Here is a 27,787-nt window from a genome sequence, read left to right on the forward strand (position 1 = left end):
GTGTTCGAGTCGCATATAAAGCAAACCTTGTGGTTGAGAGTTAAGCTGAACATATCATTTCTCATGCAGTAAACTTTACTCAAAAATCAAGACTGGCCGGTGTAAATTGTGACATGAACCGAGTTTTGGCCTTGCTAAAAAACAATGTCTATTGATTGATTCAGCGCTGTTTTGTTCTGCAACCAACCTCCGGGAAATTGAAATTAAGAAAGTGTTGCGAACAAATTAGTACTCAATTGCATGCGCCACGTCTTTCACCGCTCGATTGTTAAAAAGCTTGAGAAGTCAAATTACTGACAATACTGAGCTAAAACTATCTATATCCCGGGTCGAGGTTTTAGGGTATTTTTTTGTAAGAATTGCGGTGAATGCGGTTAATTTTTGTAAGAAATGCGGTGAAAGCGGTGAATGCGGTGAAAAAAAATAATTCACCACATTTCACCGCATTTCTTACAAAAATTCACCGCAAAATTCAACGCATTTCTTACAAAAATTCGCCGCATCAACTTTTGTGGCAAAATAATGTAAGAAATGCGGTGAAAGCGGTGAATGCGGTGAAAAAAAATAATTCACCACATTTCACCGCATTTCTTACAAAAATTCACCGCGAAATTCACCGCATTTCTTACAAAAATTCACCGCATATGTTTTCCAAAGTTTACTCAATCTGATTTAAATTCACAAGAAATTTCGAAGATGTACGTGAAAGTTGGCGCAGTGGACTAAGCAATGGTAGGCATGCACGAGGTCAGAGGTTCGAAACCATGTGTGGACAAATTTTTTTTTGTAAGAATACTGAGAACGCGGTGAAAATAAATAACTCACCGCGATTCACCGCATTCACCGCAATAAGATGTAAGAAATACGCGGTGAAAATTATTTTTTCCCACCGTATTTCACCGCATTTCTTACGAAAATTCACCGCCAAACCTCGACCCGGGGTAGTGTTAATTGATGAAAAGTTCTTTCTTTGTTCTTTTAAATTAAGTTCGGTTAAGTTGCAATTCCATTTCAAGCAGGGAAAGCAATTTGGTTTTGCTAGAGTGGTATAAACCAGTTATTTTGCTGTTCGAAGTGAGAAAAAGAAGGATAAGACTGTTGGGGATTTAAAAACAAACAAGTAGGATAAGCTGCAAGGTGAGAGAAGATGCACGTGAACAAATTCTGGTGCTGCTCTGATTAAATGTTTTGTTTTCTACTTTGTGCGCCAACTGTACACAAAAATTATTACGCATGCTTATATTTGTGTTCAACTTTACGTTTTTCTCTTATACTCTGTTCAGTTTAAGCATCTTTTATATGATGAAAATTTGAAGAGAAAACACGCAGTGCTTTCTGATAGATTTATTAAACTATTTCATAGTGTACATAATGAGGTCTCTGTTATCGAAATAGTTGTGGTAGATAAACTTACCGCAAAAAATTTAGCCTCAAAAATAACGCCGAAAAGATTTCATTGTGGAAAAGGTTAAATATTAAAAGATCGAAAAGGAGGCTTAAGATGACATTAACTAGTGAACATACGAGCTGCAACCAATTGACTGTCCCCGGAACATCCACTTCTACAAGAAATCAAGTGAACTTTGGCGAAGGAGATGAAGAAACTCGGCCTGTGTCAAGATTCAAATCACCCGGTATCCCTTGTGACCAATGGGATGACTTCTGCTTACGTCAACTGTTCGACCCCAAATACATTGACCACTTACCAGTTGCAGACCAGTTGAAATACTACAAAAGAAGAAACCTTGCAAAGTCGAAACTGTACAACACAGCCAGGAAAGTGTGGGGTGACAGACATCTAGGCTCCAGATGGAGACATATTGAGACTTCCGGTGGAGGGACCAAGGATACCTTGCAGGAGGGGAGAGTAATTGAGGAACACCAGAGATGCAAGCGCTTTCCCAATTACCCGCCTGCTCATGAGGGGGAGAATTCTCAAACTGCAGGAAGGACTCTGCTCTGGAACGACGAGGAAGATTTCCCAGGTAGCCAAACTATTGAGAAACACTGGCAATCTAGAATATAGAATTGGACATTTTTGCGTGCCCCTAAAAATTGCAATGGAGTTCTGATAGTTTTCAGTAGCCGGTGCAATAATGTTTTTGGTGAAGAGCAATAAAAAGAAGATCATAATAAACACAAAATAGGGCACATTTCACTTTATTGTTAATCTGATAGTAGATGGATTTGATTACACAGCCTTTCAAAAAGTTTGCCAGCGTGTCCCCCGAAAATTGGGTTCTTCCATAGCATTAATTCATTTTGTTTTTGGACGTATAGGAAATTCACATTAATAAAAATTTACCCTATTAAATAAAAATCAACCCTATTAATAAAAAATTTAAAATCTGGCTAGAATTTTGCAAGAAATCTTCCAAGGGAAAGTATAGTTCTTGTATTTCTTGTATTCAAGTATTTTTCTTGCAAGAATCTTGCAAGATTGATATCCATCTTGCAAGATTCTTGAAAGATTTTGAATCCATCTTGCAAGAATCTTGACAACTTTTGAATTTATATTTTTTTGTCCTGGTTACCTGGCTGATTTCTGCTGTTGTTTGAGCTGAAATACTTAGTCAACTGTCTGAAAATCTATCGAAGTAAATTTAAAACCTGGCTTTCTGAGATTTTCAAGTATGATTTCTGTGGTTCTTCCCTCCTCCTTTTCCATTCCGGGCACGGGACCGGCAGTGGCGGAGTTACTGAAATAAAATATAGGAGTAAAATAAATCACTAAAAATTAAGTAGCTAACAGATGTGTTTTCTCCTGCCATTTGTTGTCTTAAAAATTGTTTGAATGATGTATATTGCATTATGACAAAATAACATTAAAATTGGGTTTTTTGTTATTAAAAATTTCCCAAATTCTCTTATTAAAAATTTCACCAATTTGCTTTAAAAATTTTCTTATTAAAAATTTCCCGAATTTGCATCAACTTATTAGCAAGGCCATCTGAAAACACTTTTCTGCTTCTAATCAAGATATTTTTTGCAAGCAACAAAAAATTTGAAGGCAGATGGCGTGGTACAATTTTTTTTTGGTGTGGTACATTGCGAAATATCCAAAAAAATGCTGACTGTTGATTTCCCTATCAAAATTTCGTGTGATAAATTTCAGAAAAAATGTAATTTCGTCGTTTACTGATTAATTTGAAATATAAAAAGAAGATTTTCGTGACTCGAGATGCTTCCAGTTATTTGTCGGAAAAGTGTATTTGAATTAAAGATCTCTCAAGAAACAGTAAAATCATTTAGTTTTCAGTTAGTTTTAGCTATCAAAGATACCCAAATATTTTTCCGGAATTTAAGAACATACAAGATTTTGAATCATTAAAACATTTTCTATTGATTTTGGTTTTGTAACTTGTTTAATGAACAACAGATTGCTTCAAAGGTGTTTTCTAAAACAATATTAAACTGATTTACCTTTTTGCTTGGATTGATATCTTGCAATAATCTTGCACGAATCGTGCAAGTTTTCAATCATCTTGCTTGATTTTTGCAAGATTTGAATCAACTCATCACTAGGGAGGATACTAAAATTGGACAAAAAACGCAAATCATTTTAAACATGATGCCTTTGACGGAAATTGCTTTTGAAAATACATTTGATTCGGATGATATTTCAAATGCGACTAGATTTTATCAATAGCAAAATTTAATTTCGTGAAATTTACTACTCCTCAATATTCCCTTTTGTATATATATCACAAAAATTATACCATTTTTGTTATTCAATTCAATTCAAAATTGCAAAATTTATTAGAAGCCGGTCAAAATGCTGTTTAAATTGTGGCAGGGTGTATATCAATAGTTCCCACATATTGAAAGCCACAAAAAAGTGAGCAGGAGAAAAAAGTGAGTTTGATCTCAAATTTGCAAAAATAAAACGATTTTTTGTTACAGAAACGATACAAAAATCTAATGGGCTTGACGAAACATGTTTAAAAAAAATATGACGCTTTATTGAAGTTTATTTAGAATAACATTGGATAAAATAAACGTAGTCAAAATTTAAAAAAGTTAAAATTTGAAATTTGAAATTTGATGACAAAAAAAACTTGAAGTGATGTAGTTTTTGTCCCACTAATTTTGAGTTATAAAAACAACACTTGTATTCCACCTTATCAGATGTTTAGCACCAGTGCATCGTCTGATGCAAGACAAACCCCGTAAAAAGCAAGTCCGTTGGCGTTTTTGTGTTTCCTTAAACTAACTAAGCCGTAGCTGATTAATTTTCCTTTTGAATAATCAAAAGTCATAATTTTAATATCCTTTGCAATATTTTTTTGAAGTTATGTTTCCAAGTTGAACAACAAAGCATGTGTGTGAGAGGAACAACTCCAATAAATTGTTTTTGGTGGGAACGGAAATAAATGTGATCACCTTACATGGGAATTTCATCAGAAGTCTTTTATTTTGCTCGTCATAGCTACTAACTTTTTTGCGGTGGTCAAGTAGGATAAACAAGAAAAGTTTTACTCAAGAGCTCTTAAAGTTTCATACAAAGCACACTGTTTTGTTTTGAAAAGTTACAACATTTTTCGCAACTGTACACAGTTTTTGGTTTCGGTAAAAAGCTGATAGTGCATTCAAATTTGGGAGAAAACTAATTGGAACGGATTCAGTTTTAATTTTAAAAAATGATGTTTTAGAGCGACTAAGTCACCAGAGACAATGTCATCTGTGCCACTAGAGTAATATTCGGACCGTGTTAATTTTTTAAAAACGATCCTCTAATTTAAAATAAAAATTCACGTCCCTTTTCTTTCTGATATCTGATTGCTACACTTTGATGGAATGAAGAACTCAGCTGATACAAAGGCATTAAGGCATTCTTTTTGCTAGAATTGAAAGATTTCTATTGTTCTTCTACACTTATTCGTTTTCATTTAAAACTAATAAGTTATGAGTTTGAATTTTAGCTCAGAACCTGTCTCACTGAGATGTAGTGAGACAGGTCTTGAGCTAAAATTCAAAATCTTAATTTATTCGATTTAAATGGAATCAAATAAGGGTAGAAGAATAATGGAACTATAAGTGTAGAAGAACAATGGAACAATAAGTGTAGAAGAACAATAGACATTCGTTTTTTGAATTATCGGGCGTGAAATCGTTTGTCATCAATTTGTTGAACAATGCATCGGAAAATACGGTTCCAGAGCCCTAATGTTTTTTTATGCTTCAACGCAACAATATGCCAGGGCATCTGCAAATTCATATCAGACTAGTATTCTCAAACCCAAAACGTTTGCTCAATATTTTTAGAGCAAAAAGTATCTGAAAACGAGTTTAAAATATTCCAAGTTGCTTTAAGTTGTTTTGTACTATGCTTCGGGCAAATTATACGAAAGATTGCTGTACGACGCAAAATTTTAGCCTGACTGTTTTCTTCTTGAATATATTGTCGTGGAATATGCACCTATAAATTTTTCTAGATTTTCCAAAATATGTTTCTGACCTTTAACTGAGGCTCTATACTCTCTGAATTAAATTTCCTGGCCTGTCGTTTAAGATCAATGGAGTTAGGTTGTTTTTTTCTAGATTTCTCAAAACCTAAGATTGCCCAGTGAAACGAAACACTATAGCTTGGAAAAGAAACATACTAAAACATCGTAACTCTCGCCAAGATCTTGCCATGTTGAATGGCAAGATAATATCAAGATATGTACAAACTTGCAGGATGTCTGCCTTTGTATCACGGAACAACATCTTGGCACGATGACCAAGATAGATTTTCCATGATATGGCAAAATATACCAAGATGTAAAAAACTAAAAAGCACACTTAAAAAGATTTAGAAGAAATTCATAAGACTAAGCAAGAAATATCAAGGTTCATAATGAAATAGCAAAAATTATCACCAATGTCGGAAAACACTGCTCCCGTTTATATATTAGCCGACAAAGGAGATGCTTGTTTCCAGTATTTTGAAATCTTTGAGTGGACATACTACACACCATATGCAGGACTGAAATCGTAAGGCCTCCACTCTGATCGCATAAAAACCTAAAAACGTTCCCCCTTTCAATTTTGCGATGAGTAGGACCGGAATTAGCAATTGGAAATGCTCCCCGGTATTTCCTGTATATTTCCTGGCAAGAAATTGGCAATTTTTTGGGCTTTACGGAGAATGCCAGTTTCAAGCTTTTCCCGCCAGGACTTATCGGGAGACGTCGGATTGGGATTCAAAATCAAAAGCAAAAAATTACTTGTTTCGCTGAAAAACATCATGGGGTTCTTTCTGTTACCTCAGGACCAAAATTTACTTAAAATTTTATTGCGGAGTGTGACCTTGATCTTGGCAATTTTAATTAGGAAAATTTCCTGAAACAGCTTTATATTATCTTATCAAGATGTATCAAGAATATTTTGCCTATCAATATCTTGTTAAGATAATCCATGTTTTGTCAAGACTGTTAAGATCTTGCATGTCTAGGCAAAGTGTATCAATCTTCGTTTCACTGGATGCGCATTAATAAAATCAAAAATAGACTAAAAATTAGTGCTTGCTTTCGAAGTTTTTTTCGAATTCTAATAGATTTTGGTTAGCAAAATAATCCATTGTCGGAAATTTTAGAAGCATCGGAAAAAAAAGTATCTTTAAGTACTGTTTTGCAAGCTGCTTTGATTTTTTAAGATCAAATTTGTATCTCTGTATAGATAAATAAGTTGACAAAACTGCTATTTCTGTAATGACCCAGTAAATATTTCTCCCGATTTTCGTTCTGGTTTTTTTTCACTAAGAAAAGCAGTTTTTATCTAAAACTTAAATTTCTCCCCAATTCTTTGTGCATTGACAAATTTAATTGTCAATTTTTTGAAACAGGGCTACCAAAACCAATTATCCTGAATCTTTACATCGTTTTAGGTCTTTATTTAATCCGACATACGTTTTTCAAATAATGAATAATTGAAAAACATTTGATATTTTTGTGTTTTTTGTTCCCTTGCGGATCCGTAAGTTATGTAAATTGTTTGCGTTGTTCCTGAAAATCCTGTTTTAGATATAAAGAGTTCTGAGTTCTACATGCCTCGCAATAAGCGGCAATCATTAATAACCATGAGGAAGGCGTCCACCAATCAGAACACAGCACTCCGTTCAGCCGAGAAAGCTGCAACGAAGCAGATTGAAACTTTGAAACTACAAGCTAACATTGTAGAGCAAAAAGAACGTCAGAGAAAGGAAGAAGACTATCGCAAATGGGTTGCAGAACGGCAGGAATTGCGCCAAAGTATTGACAGAATGGATGATCTGGAACGGTGGTTGTCTACGAAACCTGAAATTTCTCCAATTGAAGCAGTTGTTTTGAAACGATTCCTAGAGTGGAGATTTGAACGGGAGGAGGCGCTGAAAAAGAAGACGCCGACTGTGAGGACGCCTTCCAGCTCTACGACTGTTCCTCCCGACATTGACCGACCTCTACCCATCATGATTGCAGTTCTGGAGGCTTACCTGCAGGAACACAAGTTGAGGCTCATTGACTACTTCTCCATGACTGACAAGGTCAAAAAGTGGAGCATTGGAAGGTTCGTCTGGTCAAGTATAACATCTCCCTTTTCTTCACCTCCCTATCACTCATGTCGAAATTACCCCCTGATTACCCCCTCAAACTGGTGTAAGAGTAGGGGGTAATTTTAGGGGTTGAAACGATGTAACACTAGGGGGTAATGGGGAGTCAGGGGGATTGTTAGATTTTACCCCCCCCCCAAAAAAAAAAAAAATTACCCCCCGTCCGCCCCAAAATGTAAGATTAGGTATTAATTTTAGGGGGTAAGATGATGTAAGACTAGGTGGGGGGGGGGGGGGGGTAATGGGGAATAAGGGGTATTTTTAGATTTTACCCCCCAAAATTCCCCCCCCCCCCACCCCGCCACCCTAAATGTAAGAAAAGATGGGTAAATTTAAGGGGTAAAACGATGTAAGATAAGGGAGGTGATGGTGATAACGGGGGAAATTTTAGACTTTACCCCCAAAAAGATGTAAAATTAGAAAACTAGGGGGATACTTTTAAGGGAGGTAAAACGATGTAAGATAAGGGGTTATGGGGAGTATGGATGGAATTTTTAGACTTCACACCCAAAAATTACCCCGCAAAAAATACAAGCTGAGGGGGTAATTTTGGAGGGGGTAAAATGATGTAATAGTGAGGTCTGATGTAAGAATGTGATCTGAGGCGAACTGGCTCTGGGGGAGAGGTTGTGGGAGAGATTGTGGGGGGTACTGGGGGAAAACGACGCTAGAATAGGGGCTTAATGGGGGGAAAACGACGCAAGAGTAGGAGGTAATGGGTTAAAACGACGCAACAGTGAGAGGGTAATGGACCTTTTACCCCCGATTCTTGGATCGTTTTACACCCATTACCCGCCTACTCTTGCGTTGTTTTGCCCATATTACATCTACTCTTCGACGGTTTACCTCCCCATTCGTTTTTCCCTACTCTTGCGTCGCTTTACCCATCATTAACCCCTTACTATTGCATCGTTTTACCACCCCCCCCCCCCATTACCCCCTACTATTGCATCATTTTGCCGCCAAAACCCACCTGCTCTAACACCTTTTTATCCCCTCCCCCATATTTCCCCCGTTACCCGCTACTCTTGCAACGAATTACTCCCCCCATTACCCCCCAAAATGATGTAAAAATTTTAAGTGAAAAAGTTCTCCCCACCCCCACCCAAAAAAATACGTATTTTTGGGGTACAAACTCGTCACGGGACGCTGCACAATTTTCTAAATACATTCCATTCACTATTACAATTGAATCGAATAAGAATTAAGGATATTTCCGGATACAGACGCACAGGAAGTTTTCATATACAAATTTCCCCTTGTTAATTGTTATTTGAGAGCGAAAGAAACTAATTTCCCTCGGCCCAATTTGCAGAGTACCAAGTTGGTTAAATTCATATTTATTATTTTCATAGTGCAGAAACCGATAAATGATTCAAAAATTTTAATTAAACATCGTGCTGTCAAATTTGGAATCCGTTGTTCATAGTGATGCAACACTTCAATTTAAAAAACATTCAATATCGAAAAACTTTAAAAGGAAATTGTCTCATGTTGGATATCTTCTTGAAACAAAACTATTTTTTGGTATAAAAATTATTGACAGATTAGATTTTCTATCTTTCATTTACCCTATAAGCTTTTGAGACCTAGTTCAACTGATAAGAGTTTTGCTGCTTTTATCCTATCGTGAAGCGGTCGAGAGTTATGCACAGTCAATGCTTCTTCACCAGTGGGAGCCTACATCTTGAAAACTGCTATGTATTTGCGCTGTGACCCGTGAACTATTCCTAGATGTAATTTTTGGGCTTTCAGGAGGTTATTTTTTTCGATGTTTAAACAGTAGGATTAGTATAATGTATACTTTAAATTGTAAAATTCAGTTTTTTGTGTTATATTAAGTTTCGAAAAAAGCTGATGGCAGAGGTAGGCTCAATACAGAGATGGATCAATGTCGTCCTTTTCTGAACAGAAAACCCCCTTTAAAGTTTCAATATAATGTTTAGCGGGCGAGTAATGAGTGATGTGGCAGTTGCATTTCATGAAACGCTATTTGGGTTGGTTTACATAACCTTGCAAAGGTTTTGTTCTCATGATCAAGTCGAAGTTTAAAAAATGTTGGTATTAGATATATGATGAGGCACTAATTGAAATTGCTTTTTTTAAGCACAAACAAAGTTTTTTTTACTGAATGCGAGAGTTCTGAATGGGAAAAAAGTATTTGCTTAAAAATGGTTTTTGTGCTTTAGATAAGATTGTATTGATTAAGTACAAATAGAAGCTGAGGGGCGAGAGCTATAGAAAGACGCACACAAGTACTTATAGTGACCCAGCGACAATTCAAGAAGTTGATACACGGAGCGACTTGGGCGGAACTTTGCCGTTTAGCTGAGCTTAACAATTAGACATGCGTTTAGAGCAATTGGTTGAGTGACTCTACGCTGTTGAAGAACTGTTCGAAAGAAAGAGTTTTAGGTACATTGTAAGCATTTTAGTTGACATTCCTTTGGGATGTGAAATATGGATTTTGTCATATCAGTTGATTCAGCGATTTTGTCATATCAATAGCTCAAAACTGCTAATTCGTCTTAACTGCATTTAATTTTCATACTAATCTTCCATTGAAGGCTGGAGTTAATAAAACGGGCTTTTTTGTGATTGAAAAATTTTTTGAGACGGTTCTTTTTGCAACATCCTATACAGGAGCAATTGAGGGGAACCAACAGAGTATCAAAGTAGCGCTAGCTTTAGCAAAACAAATCTTTTGATTTTTTCTATCTACCATATTTATCCATCTTCGGAGAGATAGAGACCCCTCACCCTGCAGCCTAGCAGAAGTTCAGAAGATGACAAATTTTGTTTCGTATTGTGTTTTCAGTGAAAGTAATTTCAGATGACGTAATTTCTTTTCAGTGAAAGTAAGAGTCGTAACGGTCTGGCGAGTCTAGACTGACACTTATTTAAGATTCAGGGTTGAATTTCAAGTCAAACTGAACTATTCAATATTTTTTGATTGAAACGTTCAAATTTAGTAAAACTTGCAACGCGCCGAGTTTTCCAGTTTAATTTTTATCCCCTTTCCTGCGTGCTTGTAAATCACCCAAAAAACCCGATTAAGATGGAGTAATGCATACGATGGAGTAAAACACCCGGGTTCAAGGGAATTTTACAAGAGGATTTTATATGTGTTTTTGGTTATTTTCCAGCTATTTTGTCAGTCCTTTCGGCAGTAGTGGAAAAAACGGGGGTTACAACCACCACCCCATTTTGTCTCATTCCCCTCATGCTAGCCGCATTCGGGGAAATGAGCCAAATTGTACTGGTAACTGAAACCCCCGTTTTTTCAACTACACTATATTCAATCAAAATCTATTTCCTGTCCCCCTTAGTGCAATCCACTAGTACTGAGTAAACTATGCTTGGATTGCAGTGGCTTGTAACAAGCACATACGGTTTCCATAATGCTGTAGCTCGTAACAAAAACAAAGCATGGGGTAAAGGCTGCTTAAATGACGTAACGACCGGTAGCTTGTAACAAAATGCATTGACTTCCTTGCGCTCAGTAAAAAATCTTCATTCCGATTGGCTGGTCATTAACGCGTAACAAAATCTATATTATATTATAATAGTAACGCGTAACAAAATCTATAGTACATTATATTAGTAACGCGCATCAGGTTACCTCAAAAAGAATTTTCTTGAACAATTTTCTATGAGTGGACATTTTTTCTCCAAGACACTTGTTGGCTATTCAGCATGGCTTTCAATTCACTACAAAAACGAGCAAAGAATTTTAAACAGTTCTCATCGTTTGATGAACAAATGTATACCTGACGATACAAACAAACAAACAAAAGCAGCGCTGTACTAACTAGCCGGAATATTTCTAACAATGTTCCAAGCAGAGCTCAAGAAGGATAGTCAGCTAAAATCTAGGTGCATGGAAGAATTACAGTTTTCATAAATGATAAAAAAAAAGATTGTTATTGAGAAACATATTTAACTTTAATATTGATACCCTTACTAATGATACATTAATATTAATATCCTTACTACTGATACATTAAGATTGGTATCCTTACTACTAATATCTTAATATTGATATCCTTACTGCTGATAAATTAATTTTGATATCCCCTATATTAATATCCCTCTACTGAATAAAACTTTTTTGCCCATTTTGTTAGTAACTCAATTTATCAACCGAAATTGGAAGATCTAGTTAGAACAAATTGTAGTTCTGTAATATGGCTATGTTGCTGTAAAGTTTCAATCTGCTTCAATTAGAAGTTGTTAAACGGGTGGTTTTGCAAGGTTGAAATACTAATAGCAATAATAAAAATTTTTCTAACTTAAACATTAGCGGGTCTCTCTATTGGATTCATTAACTCCAATATCGACCAAGGCTTAGGCTTAGGCTTCACTAAAGCCAGCAAGACCAACTGACTATTTCCATGCAAAAATTTTGTCAATTATTCTGAACCAAAAAGAGATTGAATCACAACCGATTGTAAAGAATCTGATGCAATTTAGTAATGAATTTCGTCTTTTCTTCCGAATAAGACTTCAAATAAAATTCTAGGACTTCAGTGAAACAGTCCCAGCTGTTGATGATAGCATGGTAAACAAGGAATTTTCCCATTAATTATTCGCCAGATTCGGGGAGAACAAAACTAAAGATATTTTAAGCATTTCACGCAAATTTCTTTCAGTTAATTTTTGGTGCATAATTAGCAAATTGCTTCACAGATCAGTGAAACAGCTTCGCGGATGTGAAACAGTCTTCGACCATGTTTAACTGCTTCGTAGATAGTGATGATAATTCACATTTGAGTCATAGTCTGTTTTCTTGTTCTATTTGTGGTTGCCAAATATGAAAGAAAGCTAATATTACATATTTTTTTTAAAAAAAATTTCCAAAGATCAAAATTAAGCCTTACAACCCGCATGATCCACACACCCGCACACCCGCGTGGTCGCACGCATCCGCATGAATCCCTACCTAAAATTGTGCGCACTGTGCAGTTTAAGCGCAGTTTTTCAATTTTTCAAAAATTTTATCGATATCTATACTTCTGGTTAAAACTTTATCTATATCTATACCTTAGCTAATTTTTTTATATCTATATACTTATCTATATCTAAATTTCTGGTTTAAATATTATCTATACCCCTGCTGAAATATTTATCTAAGTAATAGATTTGGCTAATAGCTCAGACTAATCTGTTCTTCTAATAATTGATCTATATCTGTACCTTTGGCTAATAATTTGGCAACTATAAGATAATCTTTATAATACTTGGGTTCATTGGGGCTATGTATTGAAGCTAAAGCCGAATTAGATTCAAAAGTTGAATTAGAGTTATTGATCGAAGCTAAAGCGGAATTAAACTTATCCTCTATAAATTTAGACTTAATAAATTCATTAATAGGTTTTATTCCATCTGCGAAGCAGGTTCCCTGATTAACAGAATAAACACCCTAGGTAAAACTATATCTTCATAAAATCTTTTTATATGACCCTTTAACCCACTGAAGCTAATAATAGAAGAACAATCTTCACACTTAACCCTATTTGAATTACTTTCTTTACATATTTATTTCTTTTTATCAAAACATGTTATTTGTTTATAACCTTACATTTACTACGAATTTTATTTGTGATATCAATTTTGTTTTTGGTACTAGTAAAACTATATGTGGGGGTAGGTTTAGAGCTAGAACTAGAGATAGAACTGGAGATAGTACTAGAACTAAATTAGCATTAGAGCTAGAATTAGAGCTAGAACAAGAATTAGAATCAGATTTAGAAATAGAGCAGGAACTAGAACTAGAGCTAGAGCCAGAGCTGGAACTAGAATTGGAAATAGAACTAGAATTGGAATTGGAACTAGAATTGGAAATAGAAGTAGACTTAAAGCCAGCACTAGAACAGTTCGTTTTATGTGAACCGGCTCCACTGATACCAATTCCAAGTATCAAAGTAGCGCTAGCTTCAGCAAAACAAATCTTTTGATTTTTTCTATCTACCATATTTATCCATCTTCGGAGAGATAGAGACCCCTCACCCTGCAGCCTAGCAGAAATTCAGAAGATGACAAATTTTGTTTCGTATTGTCTTTTCAGTGAAAGTAATTTCAGATGACGTAATTTCTTTTCAGTGAAAGTAAGAGTCGTAACGGTCTGGCGAGTCTTGACTGACACTTATTTAAGATTCAGGGATGAATTTCAAGTCAAACTGAACTATTCAATATTTTTTGATTGAAACGTTCAAATTTAGTAAAATTTGCAACGCGCCGAGTTTTCCAGTTTAATTTTTATCCCCTTTCCTGCGTGCTTGTAAATCACCCAAAAAACCCGATTAAGATGGAGTAATGCATACGATGGAGTAAAACACCCGGGTTCAAGGGAATTTTACAAGAGGATTTTACATGTGTTTTTGGTTATTTTCCAGCTATTTTGTCTGTCCTTTCGGCAGTAGTGGAAAAAACGGGGGTTACAACCACCACCCCATTTTGTCTCATTCCCCTCATGCTAGCCGCATTCGGGGAAATGAGCCAAATTGTACTGGTAACTGAAACCCCCGTTTTTTCAACTACACTATATTCAATCAAAATCTATTTCCTGTCCCCCTTAGTGCAATCCAGTAGTACTGAGTAAACTATGCTTGGATTGCAGTGGCTTGTAACAAGCACATACGGTTTCCATGATGCTGTAGCTCGTAACAAAAACAAAGCATGGGGTAAAGGCTGCTTAAATGACGTAACGACCGGTAGCTTGTAACAAAATGCATTGACTTCCTTGCGCTCAGTAAAAAATCTTCATTCCGATTGGCTGGTCATTAACGCGTAACAAAATCTATATTATATTATAATAGTAACGCGTAACAAAATCTATAGTACATTATATTAGTAACGCGCATCAGGTTACCTCAAAAAGAATTTTCTAGAACAATTTTCCATGAGTGGACATTTTTTCTCCAAGACACTTGTTGGCTATTCAGCATGGCTTTCAATTCACTACAAAAACGAGCAAAGAATTTTAAACAGTTCTCATCGTTTGATGAACAAATGTATACCTGACGAAACAAACAAACAAACAAAAGCAGCACTGTACTAGCTAGCCGGAATATTTCTAACAATGTTCCAAGCAGAGCTCAAGAAGGATAGTCAGCTAAAATCTAGGTGCATGAAAGAATTACAGTTTTCACAAATGATAAAAAAAAATTGTTATTGAGAAACATATTTAACATTAATATTGATACCCTTACTAATGATACATTAATATTGATATCTTTACTACTGATACATTAAGATTGGTATCCTTACTACTAATATCTTAATATTGATATCCTTACTGCTGATAAATTAATTTTGATATCCCCTATATTAATATCCCTCTACTGAATAAAACTTTTTTGCCCGAATTTTGTTAGTAACTCAATTTATCAACCGAAATTGGAAGATCTAGTTAGAACAAATTGTAGTTATATAATATGGCTATGTTGCTGTAAAGTTTCAATCTGCTTCAATTAGAAGTTGTTAAACGGGTGGTTTTGCAAGGTTGAAATACTAATAGCAATAATAAAATTTTTTCTAACTTAAATATTAGCGGGTCTCTCTATTGGATTCATTAACTCCAATATCGACCAAGGCTTAGGCTTAGGCTTCACTAAAGCCAGCAAGACCAACTGACTGTTTCCATGCAAAAATTTTGTCAATATTTCTGAACCAAAAAGAGATCGAATCACAACCAATTGTAAAGAATCTGATGCAATTTAGTAATGAATTTCGTCTTTTCTTCCGAATAAGACTTCAAATAAAACTCTAGGACTTCAGTGAAACAGTCCCAGCTGTTGATGATAGCATGGTAAACAAGGAATTTTCCCATTAATTATTCGCCAGATTCGGGGAGAACAAAACTAAAGATATTTTAAGCATTTCACGCAAATTTCTTTCAGTTAATTTTTGGTGCATAATTAGCAAATTGCTTCACAGATCAGTGAAACAGCTTCGCGGATGTGAAACAGTCTCCGACCATGTTTAACTGCTTCGTAGATAGTGATGATAATTCACATTTGGGTCATAGTCTGTTTTCTTGTTCTATTTGTGGTTGCCAAATATGAAAGAAAGCTAATATTACATATTTTTTTTAAAAAAATTTTCCAAAGATCAAAATTAAGCCTTACAACCCGCATGATCCACACACCCGCACACCCGCGTGGTCGCACGCATCCGCATGAATCCCTACCTAAAATTGTGCGCACTGTGCAGTTTAAGCGCAGTTTTTCAATTTTTTCAAAAATTTTATCGATATCTATACTTCTGGTTAAAACTTTATCTATATCTATACCTTAGCTAATTTTTTTTATATCTATATACTTATCTATATCTAAATTTCTGGTTTAAATATTATCTATACCCCTGCTGAAATATTTATCTAAGTAATAGATTTGGCTAATAGCTCAGACTAATCTGTTCTTCTAATAATTGATCTATATCTGTACCTTTGGCTAATAATTGGCAACTATAAGATATTCTTTATAATACTTGGGTTCATTGGGGCTATGTATTGAAGCTAAAGCCGAATTAGATTCAAAAGTTGAATTAGAGTTATTGATCGAAGCTAAAGCGGAATTAGACTTATCCTCTATAAATTTAGACTTAATAAATTCATTAATAGGTTTTATTCCATCTGCGAAGCAGGTTCCCTGATTAACAGAATAAACACCCTAGGTAAAACTATATCTTCATAAAATCTTTTTATATGACCCTTTAACCCACTGAAGCTAATAATAGAAGAACAATCTTCACACTTAACCTTATTTGAATTACTTTCTTTACATATTGATTTCTTTTTATCAAAACATGTTATTTGTTTATAACCTTACATTTACTACGAATTTTATTTGTGATATCAATTTTGTTTTTGGTACTAGTAAAACTATATGTGGGGGTAGGTTTAGAGCTAGAACTAGAGATAGAACTGGAGATAGTACTAGAACTAAATTAGCATTAGAGCTAGAATTAGAGCTAGAACAAGAATTAGAATCAGATTTAGAAATAGAGCAGGAACTAGAACTAGATCTAGAGCCAGAGCTGGAACTAGAATTGGAAATAGAACTAGAATTGGAATTGGAACTAGAATTGGAAATAGAACTAGACTTAAAGCCAGCACTAGAACAGTTCGTTTTATGTGAACTGGCTCCACTGATACCAATTCCACTCAATGATTCACGCCCACATGCACACTCGCTAATTTTATCATTATAAACTTTTTTATAAAGAAAAGCTAAAGTTAAAGGAAATTCCATATTTCAATTTACACTCTAAACATTCTATAACCAATATTTGTAACTGGTCAAAATTTCAATTAAAAATCTAGTGTTATCTCTTGGCCAAATAAACTAATTTAAAATTTCCTTACTCAGCGTTTTAGGAGCATTATATTTATATCTTTTATCTATAATCTGATCATTACTCAATCCAGTTTTATCTCCAACGAAATTTATAATTTTATCTCTAAATTTTTGATTTTTTAAATAGAATGTTTAAATCATCTCTACCCTTTTTGTTTAAAGTACCAGTCTTTTTATTCATATATTCATCTGTGAATTGAGTACATCCTAGACTAATTTCATCCTTTCTCATCTGCGAAGCAGGTTCCCTGTTGGGTGAAATCCGATCTGCCAAGCAGGTTCCTGATCCATGAAGCTGGTTTCCCGACCTAATAAGCAACTTTCTACGTCCTCTTCACCATGTTGTAACATGGACGGAGTCCCATAACCATTATTGAAAAAAAAATTTTGTTCTACTTAAGATAAGGCTTGTAAGCGCTGCTACATGTGCAGCAGTTCTTAATGTTGTATCAGGTTCTATACAATTATATATAATCAAACATGTAGCTAGAATTCCTCTCACAGTCGATACTAGCTTTAAATCATCAGTTTTAACTGTCTCATTTGTTAAAACATCATTCTGAATTTTAATACCTTTTCCTTTTGAAGTAAGAAGTTTATTAATGTAGAAATTATAATTGTCTATATCAATAGTAGTTCTATCTGTACTATTAATCATTAGTGGTCTCATATAAGCAATAAGTTTACATCTCTGATCACTTTCTAATGTATCTTTTAAAATAAGAGCTTTTAAGTCTAGGAATCCAATTCTCGAGTCAAAAATAATAGTTTTGTTTCTATCAATAATAATAAAAACTTTCCCTTCACTTTTATATCTAATCATACCATAACGAAGCTCATTAGCCGTTCCAGCTGTATAATTATAGTAGCTACATTTAAGTCATTAATTATTTCATAGAACTTATGAGCACATTTATATAATTCATTAAACTTTTTAAATAGATCTGCCCAAATATAATTTGTTATATAAATAGTATCACAACTCATTCTTGCCAAACTTTTTATCTGAGCTGGTTTATGACACATTACAATCATTTGAATATTATGATTTTTTTCTTTCTATAAAATAACAATCCATATCCCCTTTTAACTTATTACCCATATCATCAAGATCATTTACACAGTCTTTGAAGTTAGGCATATTTTTTGATGTGATCATATTTATATCACACATATTAAATTCAGCATAGAGATTGCCAGTTTCTGGATTGATCCAATCTCTTTCATCTTTTTATACCATGATTAAATTTTGGTTATCTTGTTCCTGGTCGTAATATTGCTCATGTTCCTGTTCCTGATACTGATAAAACTTCAAGTATTGCCTGGCAAAATACGTCTTTCCTGTACCAGTACCACCATAAACAATAGTATGTAATCGTGACTTTTCATTTTCAAATCTCACTAGACTTCTATTTATAAACCCGCCAAAGCTTTCTTCTAGTTTTGTATATTTACTCGGTATTGAATGATATTCTATATAAAAAACCATAATTACGAAAATAAATATTAAAATCGCACAACCCGCCTCCATTTTTTTATATATTAAATTTTATATAATAAAATTGCATATCCTAACTTTTGGGGAATTCAAAAATAAATTTGGTAATGAAAATAAAGCTATGAGTAATATCAGAATAGAAGATATAGGTAAAGATATAAGTCTAACTCCAATTGAGATATTGATGGGAGATCAGAAACCAGATAGTGTTTGTGAACCCGACGTCAACACTATTGTAAATCTACATCCAACTGATTATACACATTGGGTTTTAGTTATAAGAGAAGGTGGCCACATGTTATACTTTGATAGTTTTGGAGATGAGACTCCACCATTATTCCTGGAAGAATATGTTGATATAAGCTGTAATGAGAGAATAAAAAATATGACGAATCTTATTGTGGGGTTTATTTTTTATATATGATCTATCATCTATCTTGTTGATAAAGGATTTAGAATAAAGAGTGCTCTCTATAATTTAATTAATCAAGTTAAATGCCCCGGGATGTATGATGAGTGTTTGTGTTTGGGTTATGAAGTTAAAGGTGAAGTTAAATTTGAAGTTGAAGGTTAAGTTTAAATTGATGTTTATGATAATGTCAATCGGGAAACGGATGGAGTCCGTGGCATGCCAACCTGCTTGGAGGACCAATGGCAAAGCCCTTTCGCAGATAGTAATGCTAATGATAGTGTTAATGTTATTGTCAATCAGGGAACCCGCTTCGCACATGCTAATGTCAGTGATAATGTTAAAGCTAATGTCGATGCTAATGATAATGTTAATCAGTGAACCTTCTTGGAGGATCAAGGGCAAAGCCCTTTCGCAGATGTTAATGCTAATGCCAATGCTAATCCGCCTCGCTTAATGGGAACCTGCATCGCAGATGTCAATGTCAATCAGTGAACCCACGTGTCAGATGATAGTGATGATGATGACATTGATAAATATTTAATCTATTTGACGAAAAACATCTAAGGGTTATACCTTCAGCGGAGCCCCTTTGCAGATCAATGTTAATGATAGTCTACAACCAGGGCTAGATGATGATAATGTTATTGTCAATGCCTCAATTCCAGAGAGCTTCAAATGTGTAATATCTGGTCCTATTGGATGTGGAAAAACATTCTTATTAAAGAATCCATTTATAGGTAGTACAAGTACGACATAGTATGAAGACGTCGTGTTTATTATAGAAATAAAAGAACTACCGCTATCTGATAAACTACCTGAAAATTTAAAGAAACTCATGATATTTGATGATGTTGAACTTAAAGAACCAATTAAAAAAGAATACCTTTGTAGAGGTAGACATAAACATTATTCACATTAAACACTGAGTTATAAACAGATAATCTAATTAAACCTAATTTTGTTGAGTTAACTATAAGTTAACTAAAGTTAAACTCTTCTTTTGACCTTATCATTTTGAAGTTAAGTGTGTGTTCTTCTTTAGTTTTATTTAGAGCTTGATGCATCTTTTGTAGTTCCCATAAGACTAAGTTGTTAGTCATTTTTTAACTCATAAAAATGGACTTCAATTTGGAAACTTCAAAAAACTTGCAACGATGAATACGGTTATTACTAATATTAAAATCGTTCTCAATAGAGAAGATAATCATTTAAAAATACATGATCCATTTCTAGAGATAGAGTTTGTTGTATCAGATAATGCTGGTGGTGAATTTGCTAATAATTCCAATATCCGATTTTTTAATTATGGTATGATGGCATTATTTAGTTCAGTTAAGCTTGAAACTAGTGGTGGTGGTGGGACTATTTAATATATAGATCATTGTCATCCTAATCTATTAGTGTATAATTCATTAACTAGTACTGATGATGAATATGAGAGTGGTTTTGTTAGAAATCAAGGTAATAGAGATAGTCAACTTAAAGCTGATCTTGCTGCTGCAGAACAAGTTCATTTGTATGTCAGGGTTAAGATGAGTGTTCTATTTGGTTTTGTGATTGACTTACAAAGATTATATACGGGTTAGGATTTAAACTAATACTAAAAATGAAATAATAACGATAGAGCTCTATTTAGAGTTAATGCAGATGCTGATGCAGTAGCTAGTGATGGTAATGTAGATATTAGAGATATAACATGGTGTGTACCTAGTATTGATACTAGTAATGATAATAGAATTATTTTACAGAAAGGATTAATAAAAAAATAAAATTGATTTTAGTTATTATGAAAGAAAGACACTTTATTAGAAGGTACCCAATGCTACTCACTTCTTATTTGATCTTGGTATGGAAAGTGGTATGGAAAGACCCCAACACAAATTAATTGGTTTTGAAAATAATAATGATGATGATCAAACTCATGATGCAAGTACATTTGGTATAATGAATGTTAATGAATGTTATTGTAAGATCGGTAGTGAGTTTTACCCTGAGGATAGAATGAATATTAGTTATGGTACTAATAAGTATAGTGAGGCTTTTAAAGAGATTGTTTATTTTATTAAAGATTATAATGGATTACCTCATAATATTAAACCATATATAAATCAAAAAAAGTTCAAAAGTAGTTATAGAATATTTGTAATTGAAACTAGATATAAAAATAATCATATAGGCCCACTACCAATACAACCTAATTTTAAAATTAGTGCTGCAGTTGCAGATGTTATTTGCGTTAGTATTAACTAGAAAGCTTATTGAAGTTAATCGTGTTGGTAATAAGATGTTTGATATAATCTCGTAGTTAAAGTTATATTCATTGTTATGGTCAATGTTATAGTGATTATCTTAGTCGAACTAGTTCCTACTAGTCTTAGCAAATTCTTAGCATAAATAATATCTATTTTCTTTTTGTTGTCTAGAGACAAACCTTTTGCTTCAAGCTTAGTCTTGGGCTTAGGTTTAGTCTTAATCTGAGGTATTGGTTGGTGTTTATGTTTAACAACGAAGGGATTATATTTTTTAACTTTCATTATTTTTTATTTATAGAAATATGAGAGTCTTTAAAAAGTTTAAAACTAATTCCCATTGTGTTTGTGGTAGACATTATAGTGGTACTAATAACATAAGAGGTTTTATTACTTCAAAAGGTACTAAGATGTTGAAGGGTAATTGTGTTGAGTGTAAGAGAAATAAGTCAATGGCCGTTAGTGATGCAACAATAGAAGCCGAAGGATTGAAAGATTTCTTTAAGAGTGTTGGTAAAGCAACAGTTAACTTTGGAAAGAAAGTTGCTAATAATCCAGTAATAGCATTAGAGAAAGCAAGTAAAATTGGAAAGGCAGCTGCAAGTAGAAACCCAAGAGCTGTTTTATCAGCCACACTTGATTTAATTAAACTTACGACTACTGGTGAAGTCATAAAAGTAGTACAGAAAGGTAGAGGGTTATATTTAGGTACAAAGGAAAGATAATTATTTACATAGATATAGATATAGATGTAGATATAGATGTAGATATAGATGTAGATATAGATATAGATATAGATGTATATAGCTCTAATCTTATCTATATATATTAATACTAATATTACTATTACTAAATACATTATTATAACTAAACACTAAGAACTTCAGTTTAAAAAAAAATTAAAAAAAATACTGACCTTGTTTTTCTTGTTCTTCTTATACTCTTCATAAATCATAACTAATTCATTATATTAATCATTAAATATTTTTTTTATCGTTCATTGATTTAGTATATAGTTTATTAAACTTGTCATTAAACTGTTTATTTAAAATATACATTTGCGAATATTTTATATTTTTTTCTTATTTTAATGTTAATTGTTTTTGATAATGAACCACAAGCAGTTGCTGTAGCAAAAGCTGTTGGTATAGAATAAGGGAATCATATGCCTGTTAATGCAAATGATGTTGACATTGCAGTTGTTGCTATTGATGATAATAGTATTTCTGTTATCTCAGCTATGTTAATATAATTCTTATATCTACTTAACTTCTTATTATAGTTATTAGTTTCAGTTTCATAATAATTTTTAATATCTTTTGTATTGTTTTTCAATTTTTTATTAGCTAGGATTTTATCATTGATGTATTGTTCTGAGAAGGAGATGATATTGGGGTAAAGTAAAGGTGCACTGGGTTTATTTTCTTCCTTTTTAATTAACTAAAAAATTTTAGCCTGCTTGTTCTTGCTCAAGTCTTGCTTGTTCTTTGTTGTCTACTAGCTTACTTTCTAAAATTATAGCTTTTTTTTATTGTGCTATTGTCTTTTTGTTCTTTAAAGGGCTTCATCAACAGAAGAAATAGTCTATTTATTAGTTTCATTAATTTCCTTTAGACGAGTGGTGAACATATCATCTAGGTGAATGTTAGTGATGTTCTGATTAAACTAATTATTATCAAATTCTTGTTTCAATTGATTATACTTAGAGATGGTATCACTAGCAACTTTAATATAAAAGTTAATGGTATTTTTAATTTCATTTGCTCATTAAATAAACTCATTAATTAGTTCATCATTAACTTGTATTTTGTATAGTTGTAAGCTTTTAATTTTAACTTTATTAAAGGCACCCTTTCTTATTTCAGTTATATTTTTAATTAAAACATCATTTTTATTAGAAGAGGATAATAAGTTATTGTCACAATACTCTTTAATAACAACATCCTTTTCATCTATGGGAGGATGTACATTTGTAATTTATAGGTATCTTTCATGTCAATGTTATCATTATCTCCTAGGAATAACCCACGAGCCTTACTTAGTGTTAAGTTGTTTGTTGATTTTGATCCGAGAAGTGGGTTCTCCGATTGATTTTTTGCTTGGTTAAATCTATTTCTTGTCATTTTGTAATTGTTAACAGAAATAAACTATCTACTTTGTAGCTGACCGTAGGTCTATCTGCGCAACCGGTCCCATGATATTAAATGATTCCAAAACCTTATGGTTAGATTTAAAATCAAACTCAGATTTTAATAGTTCCTGTTCATAGTATTTACCTTCTATTATCTCTCCATACATATTTTCTATTTTATTTGTTGGTGGTTGGGTTTTTAGAACTTCAATAACTTTAATTAATTCTCTATTCCATTAGAAGTGTAACCTATAGAGAAAAAGTTACGTTTTTCAGCATTCCTGGCATAATCACTGACCTAAAGTTTTGGTTTAATATTCTTAAAATTGAATAAGTATCAAACTTTATCAGGATTATTAGAAGCATCAACGGGTGTCATATTAATTGTTAAATGAATGATATGGTTATAGGTTATTACTGCATCATTTAAAATATCTACCCAATTAGCATCACCATTGATGAACATTGGTTGATTCATTATGTGGAATAATGCTCTATTAAATCTCACTATAAACACGGCTTTAAGATCACTATAAGTAAAATTTTTTTCGGTTTCATATACTTTAAGTAAAGATTTAAATGATTTATTGTAAAACTCACTACCTCTATCAAACCAAAACATTTATGGATTTCGTCCTTCTGAAAAGATTGATTTAAACCATTAGTTATAGATAAACCAGATTTATTTTTTAAAGGAATAGCCCAAGCATATTTTGTGAATATATCTATAACAGTTATAATTATTATTTTATTTACTTAAGGAAGATTTACCAAGTAAATCAAATGACCATGTTTCGTCTGTATATATGGGTATTAATCTTTCTCTTCCAAACTTTGTTATTTGAGGGCTAAATACTTCTTTAGTTAGGAGTTGTTGTTTAGTTTTAATTGTGCCTGGTTGTTTCAATATGGATGTAGTCATCTGCACAGCAGGCTCACTTATAGCTTTGCTCATCTGCAAAGCAGTTTCCCTGATGGACGTAGTCATGGTTTCACCTATTTACCCTAATTCAGAACAAAATTGTCTAGTTGTTCTTTAATAAAAATTTTCATTGATAATAGTTGTTTAGATATATTTAACATTTCATCATATAATCTATCATGTCCAGCTTTTGTTTCTAGTATAAGTAATTCTAATAATTCTATTAAGATATTTGGGTTCAATTTGGGGAACCAAGGCCGGATGCCCTTGCTAGGACCATTAGCTTCTATTTGTTTATCAGTCTCGTAATCAGTTTCTTCCTCTTCTTCTTCTTCTTTTTCTTCCTGTACTGCACCTTGTTCATAAACCCTCGTATCATGTCGATGTTTGTCATCTTCACTGAAGGTTGATATTGATATAACCTGAGAATTGGGTTCACCGAAACTAGCGAACATTCTTCTTATAAGTATCGATCTATTACTTTTAGTATCTCCTCTTTGTTTATTACCAATATCCTTTAGAAATTGTTTGATTTTGTTTTCATCACCTTTTATATCTCTTTCGGTTCCATCTTTATTTGTAATAAACATAAGGAAGCCCTTAGAAAAATCATAGACTTTACCTTTCATTTTTATACAATCAGGTACTAGAGATACATCTACACCATATATATTTTAAATTTGTTTGAATTTGTATCAACTGATTTTAATTCGAACTGTTTATTTGTTTTTTATCCATTAGTAAAAAAATATCAATCATATCTTTATCTACGGCAAGTATTTTGCGTCTATCATCTTTTAATGTTAAGAGAGCAGCTTGCGATTCAAGAAAATTTTTTTGTTGTTTATTATAAAGAGTTATTGCTTCCATTGTATTGTTTTGAAGAGCTTGCATTGTTTTATTATGGGCCTGCCCTGCTTCACCATTAGTATTTAAAGTTTTAGTTAAAGGATAAAATACACCTTATATGTCCCCACAAGGTTTTTTGTTGTCTTAATTTATCTTGTAATCCATTTCTTCTGTTTTGTTTTTCTAAACTGTTTAATTCTATAAGTTTATCTAGCTTAGTCATCTTTTATTTATTGAAAAACTGATAACGAAACTTTCCTCGATACAATATAGAAAAATAATTATTTTATATACATAGATAAGTGAAACTGCTTCAAAGATCAGGGAACCTGTTTGGTACACCATGAGTGGAGCTCGTTTACGGATCAGGGAACCTGCTTCAGAGATCATTATATAGTTTAGTAGCGGCTTCAATTAACTTTCTATCATCATTAATGGTTAGTTCTAGAATTTTATTAGCTAGTTGGTTTTTATCTTAATCCAATGATGTGTTCTTAACTATATTTACTACATCTCTTTTGAATAGATATAGATTCTCATCATGAGGATAGCTTTTAATTTTATTTACATAAAATCTTTTATAATCAAATGTGTTTAGAATAATCTTAACTGTTTTTGTTTTTTTTTACAATTTTTGTTGTTCGTCTATTAGAGAATCTGCTTCACTAAGACCTCTACATAAAAGACGACTTCTTGTAGCTTCAAATATCTGTTTTATTGTGCTATATCTTTTGCTTCTTTTATCACCCACTCTACATTATATTTTTATCCCTCAAAAATCTTCCTAATTTTTTCTTCATCTTCATCCGAAATGTCCTCGTATATTATATTTGGATTGGTAGGAAAATTAATAAAGTCAAGTGAAAATTCATATAGATTATCTCCAACAGAAAATGCATTCTGTTCTAGAGTTATATCAACATCATTCATTACATATTCCCAATTCGCCAACTTTTTGATTTTCAACTTTAATTGGGGGTTAGATTGCGAACCCATTGATTGAAGAGTATTGGCTGTGTTTGTATCAATTACAACTCGTGGTTCTTCAGGGGTCACTCGAGTTTCCATTTCATTTTCTAGGCTAGTTTCTTGGAACTTTTTCCATACCTCACCGATTTGTGAAGCAGCTTCGCGGATAGCTTTATTTTGTTTATATAACTCTTGATTTTGCCAATCTATTGCTCTTAAAGTTTGATCATAGTTTGTATTTAAACTTTTAGTTAGAGGATCCAATAATTCTTCTATGTTGCCATAATATTCTTGTTGTCTTAATTTATCTTCTAATCTGTTCTTTCTGTTTTCTTTTTCTAGATTGTTTAATTCTATAAATTTATCTAGCACAGTCATTTTTATAGCTTATTAAATAGTTTAATTGCAGCCTTAAATAACTCTCTATCATCATTAATGGTTAGTTCTAGAATGTTGTTAGTTAGCTGGTCTTTCTCTAAATCTAACGATGCAATATTACTTTTATTTACTAGATCTCTTTTGAATAGATATAGATTCTCATCAAGAGTTAGCTTTTAATATTGTTTACATAAAGTCTTTTATCATCAAATGTGTTTAGACTAATCATACTTGTTTTGCTTGTTGTCATGTTATCACCAGCTTGCGATTCAAGAAAATTTTTTTGTTGTTTATTATAAAGAGTTATTGCTTCCACTGTATTGTTTTGAAGAGCTTGCATTGTTTCATTATGGGCCTGCCCTGCTTCACCATTAGTATTTAAAGTTTTAGTTAAAGGATAAAATACACCTTCTATGTCCCCACAAGGTTTTTTGTTGTCTTAATTTATCTTGTAACCCATTTCTTCTGTTTTGTTTTTCTAGTCTGTTTAATTCTATAAGTTTATCTAGCTTAGTCATCTTTTATTTATTGAAAAACTGATAACGAAACTTTCCTCGATACAAAATAGAAAAATAATTATTTTATATACATAGATCAGTGAAACTGCTTCGCAGATCAGGGAACCTGTTTGGTACACCACGAGCGGAGCTCGTTTACAGATCAGGGAACCTGCTTCAGAGATCATTATATAGTTTAGTAGCGGCTTCAATTAACTTTCTATCATCATTAATGGTTAGTTATAGAATTTTATTAGCTAGTTTGTTTTTATCTTAATCCAATGATGTGTTCTTAACTATATTTACTACATCTCTTTTGAATAGATATAGATTCTCATCATGAGGATAGCTTTTAATTTTATTTGCATAAAATCTTTTATCATCAAATGTGTTTAGAATAATCTTATTTGTTTTTGGTTATTTTTTACAAATTTTGTTGTTCGTCTATTAGAGAATCTGCTTCACTAAGACCTCTACATAAAAGACGACTTCTTGTAGCTTCAAATATCTGTTTTATTGTGCTATATCTTTTGCTTCTTTTATCACCCACTCTACATTATATTTTTATCCCTCAAAAATCTTCCTAATTTTTTCTTCATCTTCATCCGAAATGTCCTCGTATATTATGTTTGGATTGGTAGGAAAATTAATAAAGTCAAGTGAAAATTCATATAGATTATCTCCAACAGAAAATGCATTCTGTTCTAGAGTTATATCAACATCATTCATTACATATTCCCAATTCGCCAACTTTTTGATTTTCAACTTTAATTGGGGGTTAGATTGCGAACCCATTGATTGAAGAGTATTGGCTGTGTTTGTTTCAATTACAACTCGTGGTTCTTCAGGGGTCACTCGAGTTTCCATTTCATTTTCTAGGCTAGTTTCTTGGAACTTTTTCCATACCTCACCGATTTGTGAAGCAGCTTCGCGGATAGCTTTATTTTGTTTAT

At 33.0% G+C, this 27,787-nt stretch overlaps 1 protein-coding gene across 1 annotated transcript in view; it reads left to right on the forward strand.

Moving 5' to 3' along the window:
* The first annotated feature begins 1,202 nt into the window (after positions 1-1,202).
* The window catches only part of LOC142345032 (uncharacterized), a 137,438-nt gene continuing 110,853 nt past the window's right edge, over positions 1,203-27,787 (forward strand). Inside the window, exons 1-2 of the mRNA XM_075397116.1 lie at positions 1,203-1,985; positions 7,005-7,527. Coding sequence (XP_075253231.1) covers positions 1,502-1,985; positions 7,005-7,527 — 1,007 coding nt within the window. The 5' untranslated portion in view covers positions 1,203-1,501. The remainder of the gene's footprint in view (positions 1,986-7,004; positions 7,528-27,787) is intronic.

The sequence above is a fragment of the Convolutriloba macropyga genome, chromosome 8 (genome assembly GCF_964194025.1).
Source record: "Convolutriloba macropyga chromosome 8, txConMacr16.3, whole genome shotgun sequence".
Taxonomy (NCBI): domain Eukaryota; kingdom Metazoa; phylum Xenacoelomorpha; order Acoela; family Convolutidae; genus Convolutriloba; species Convolutriloba macropyga.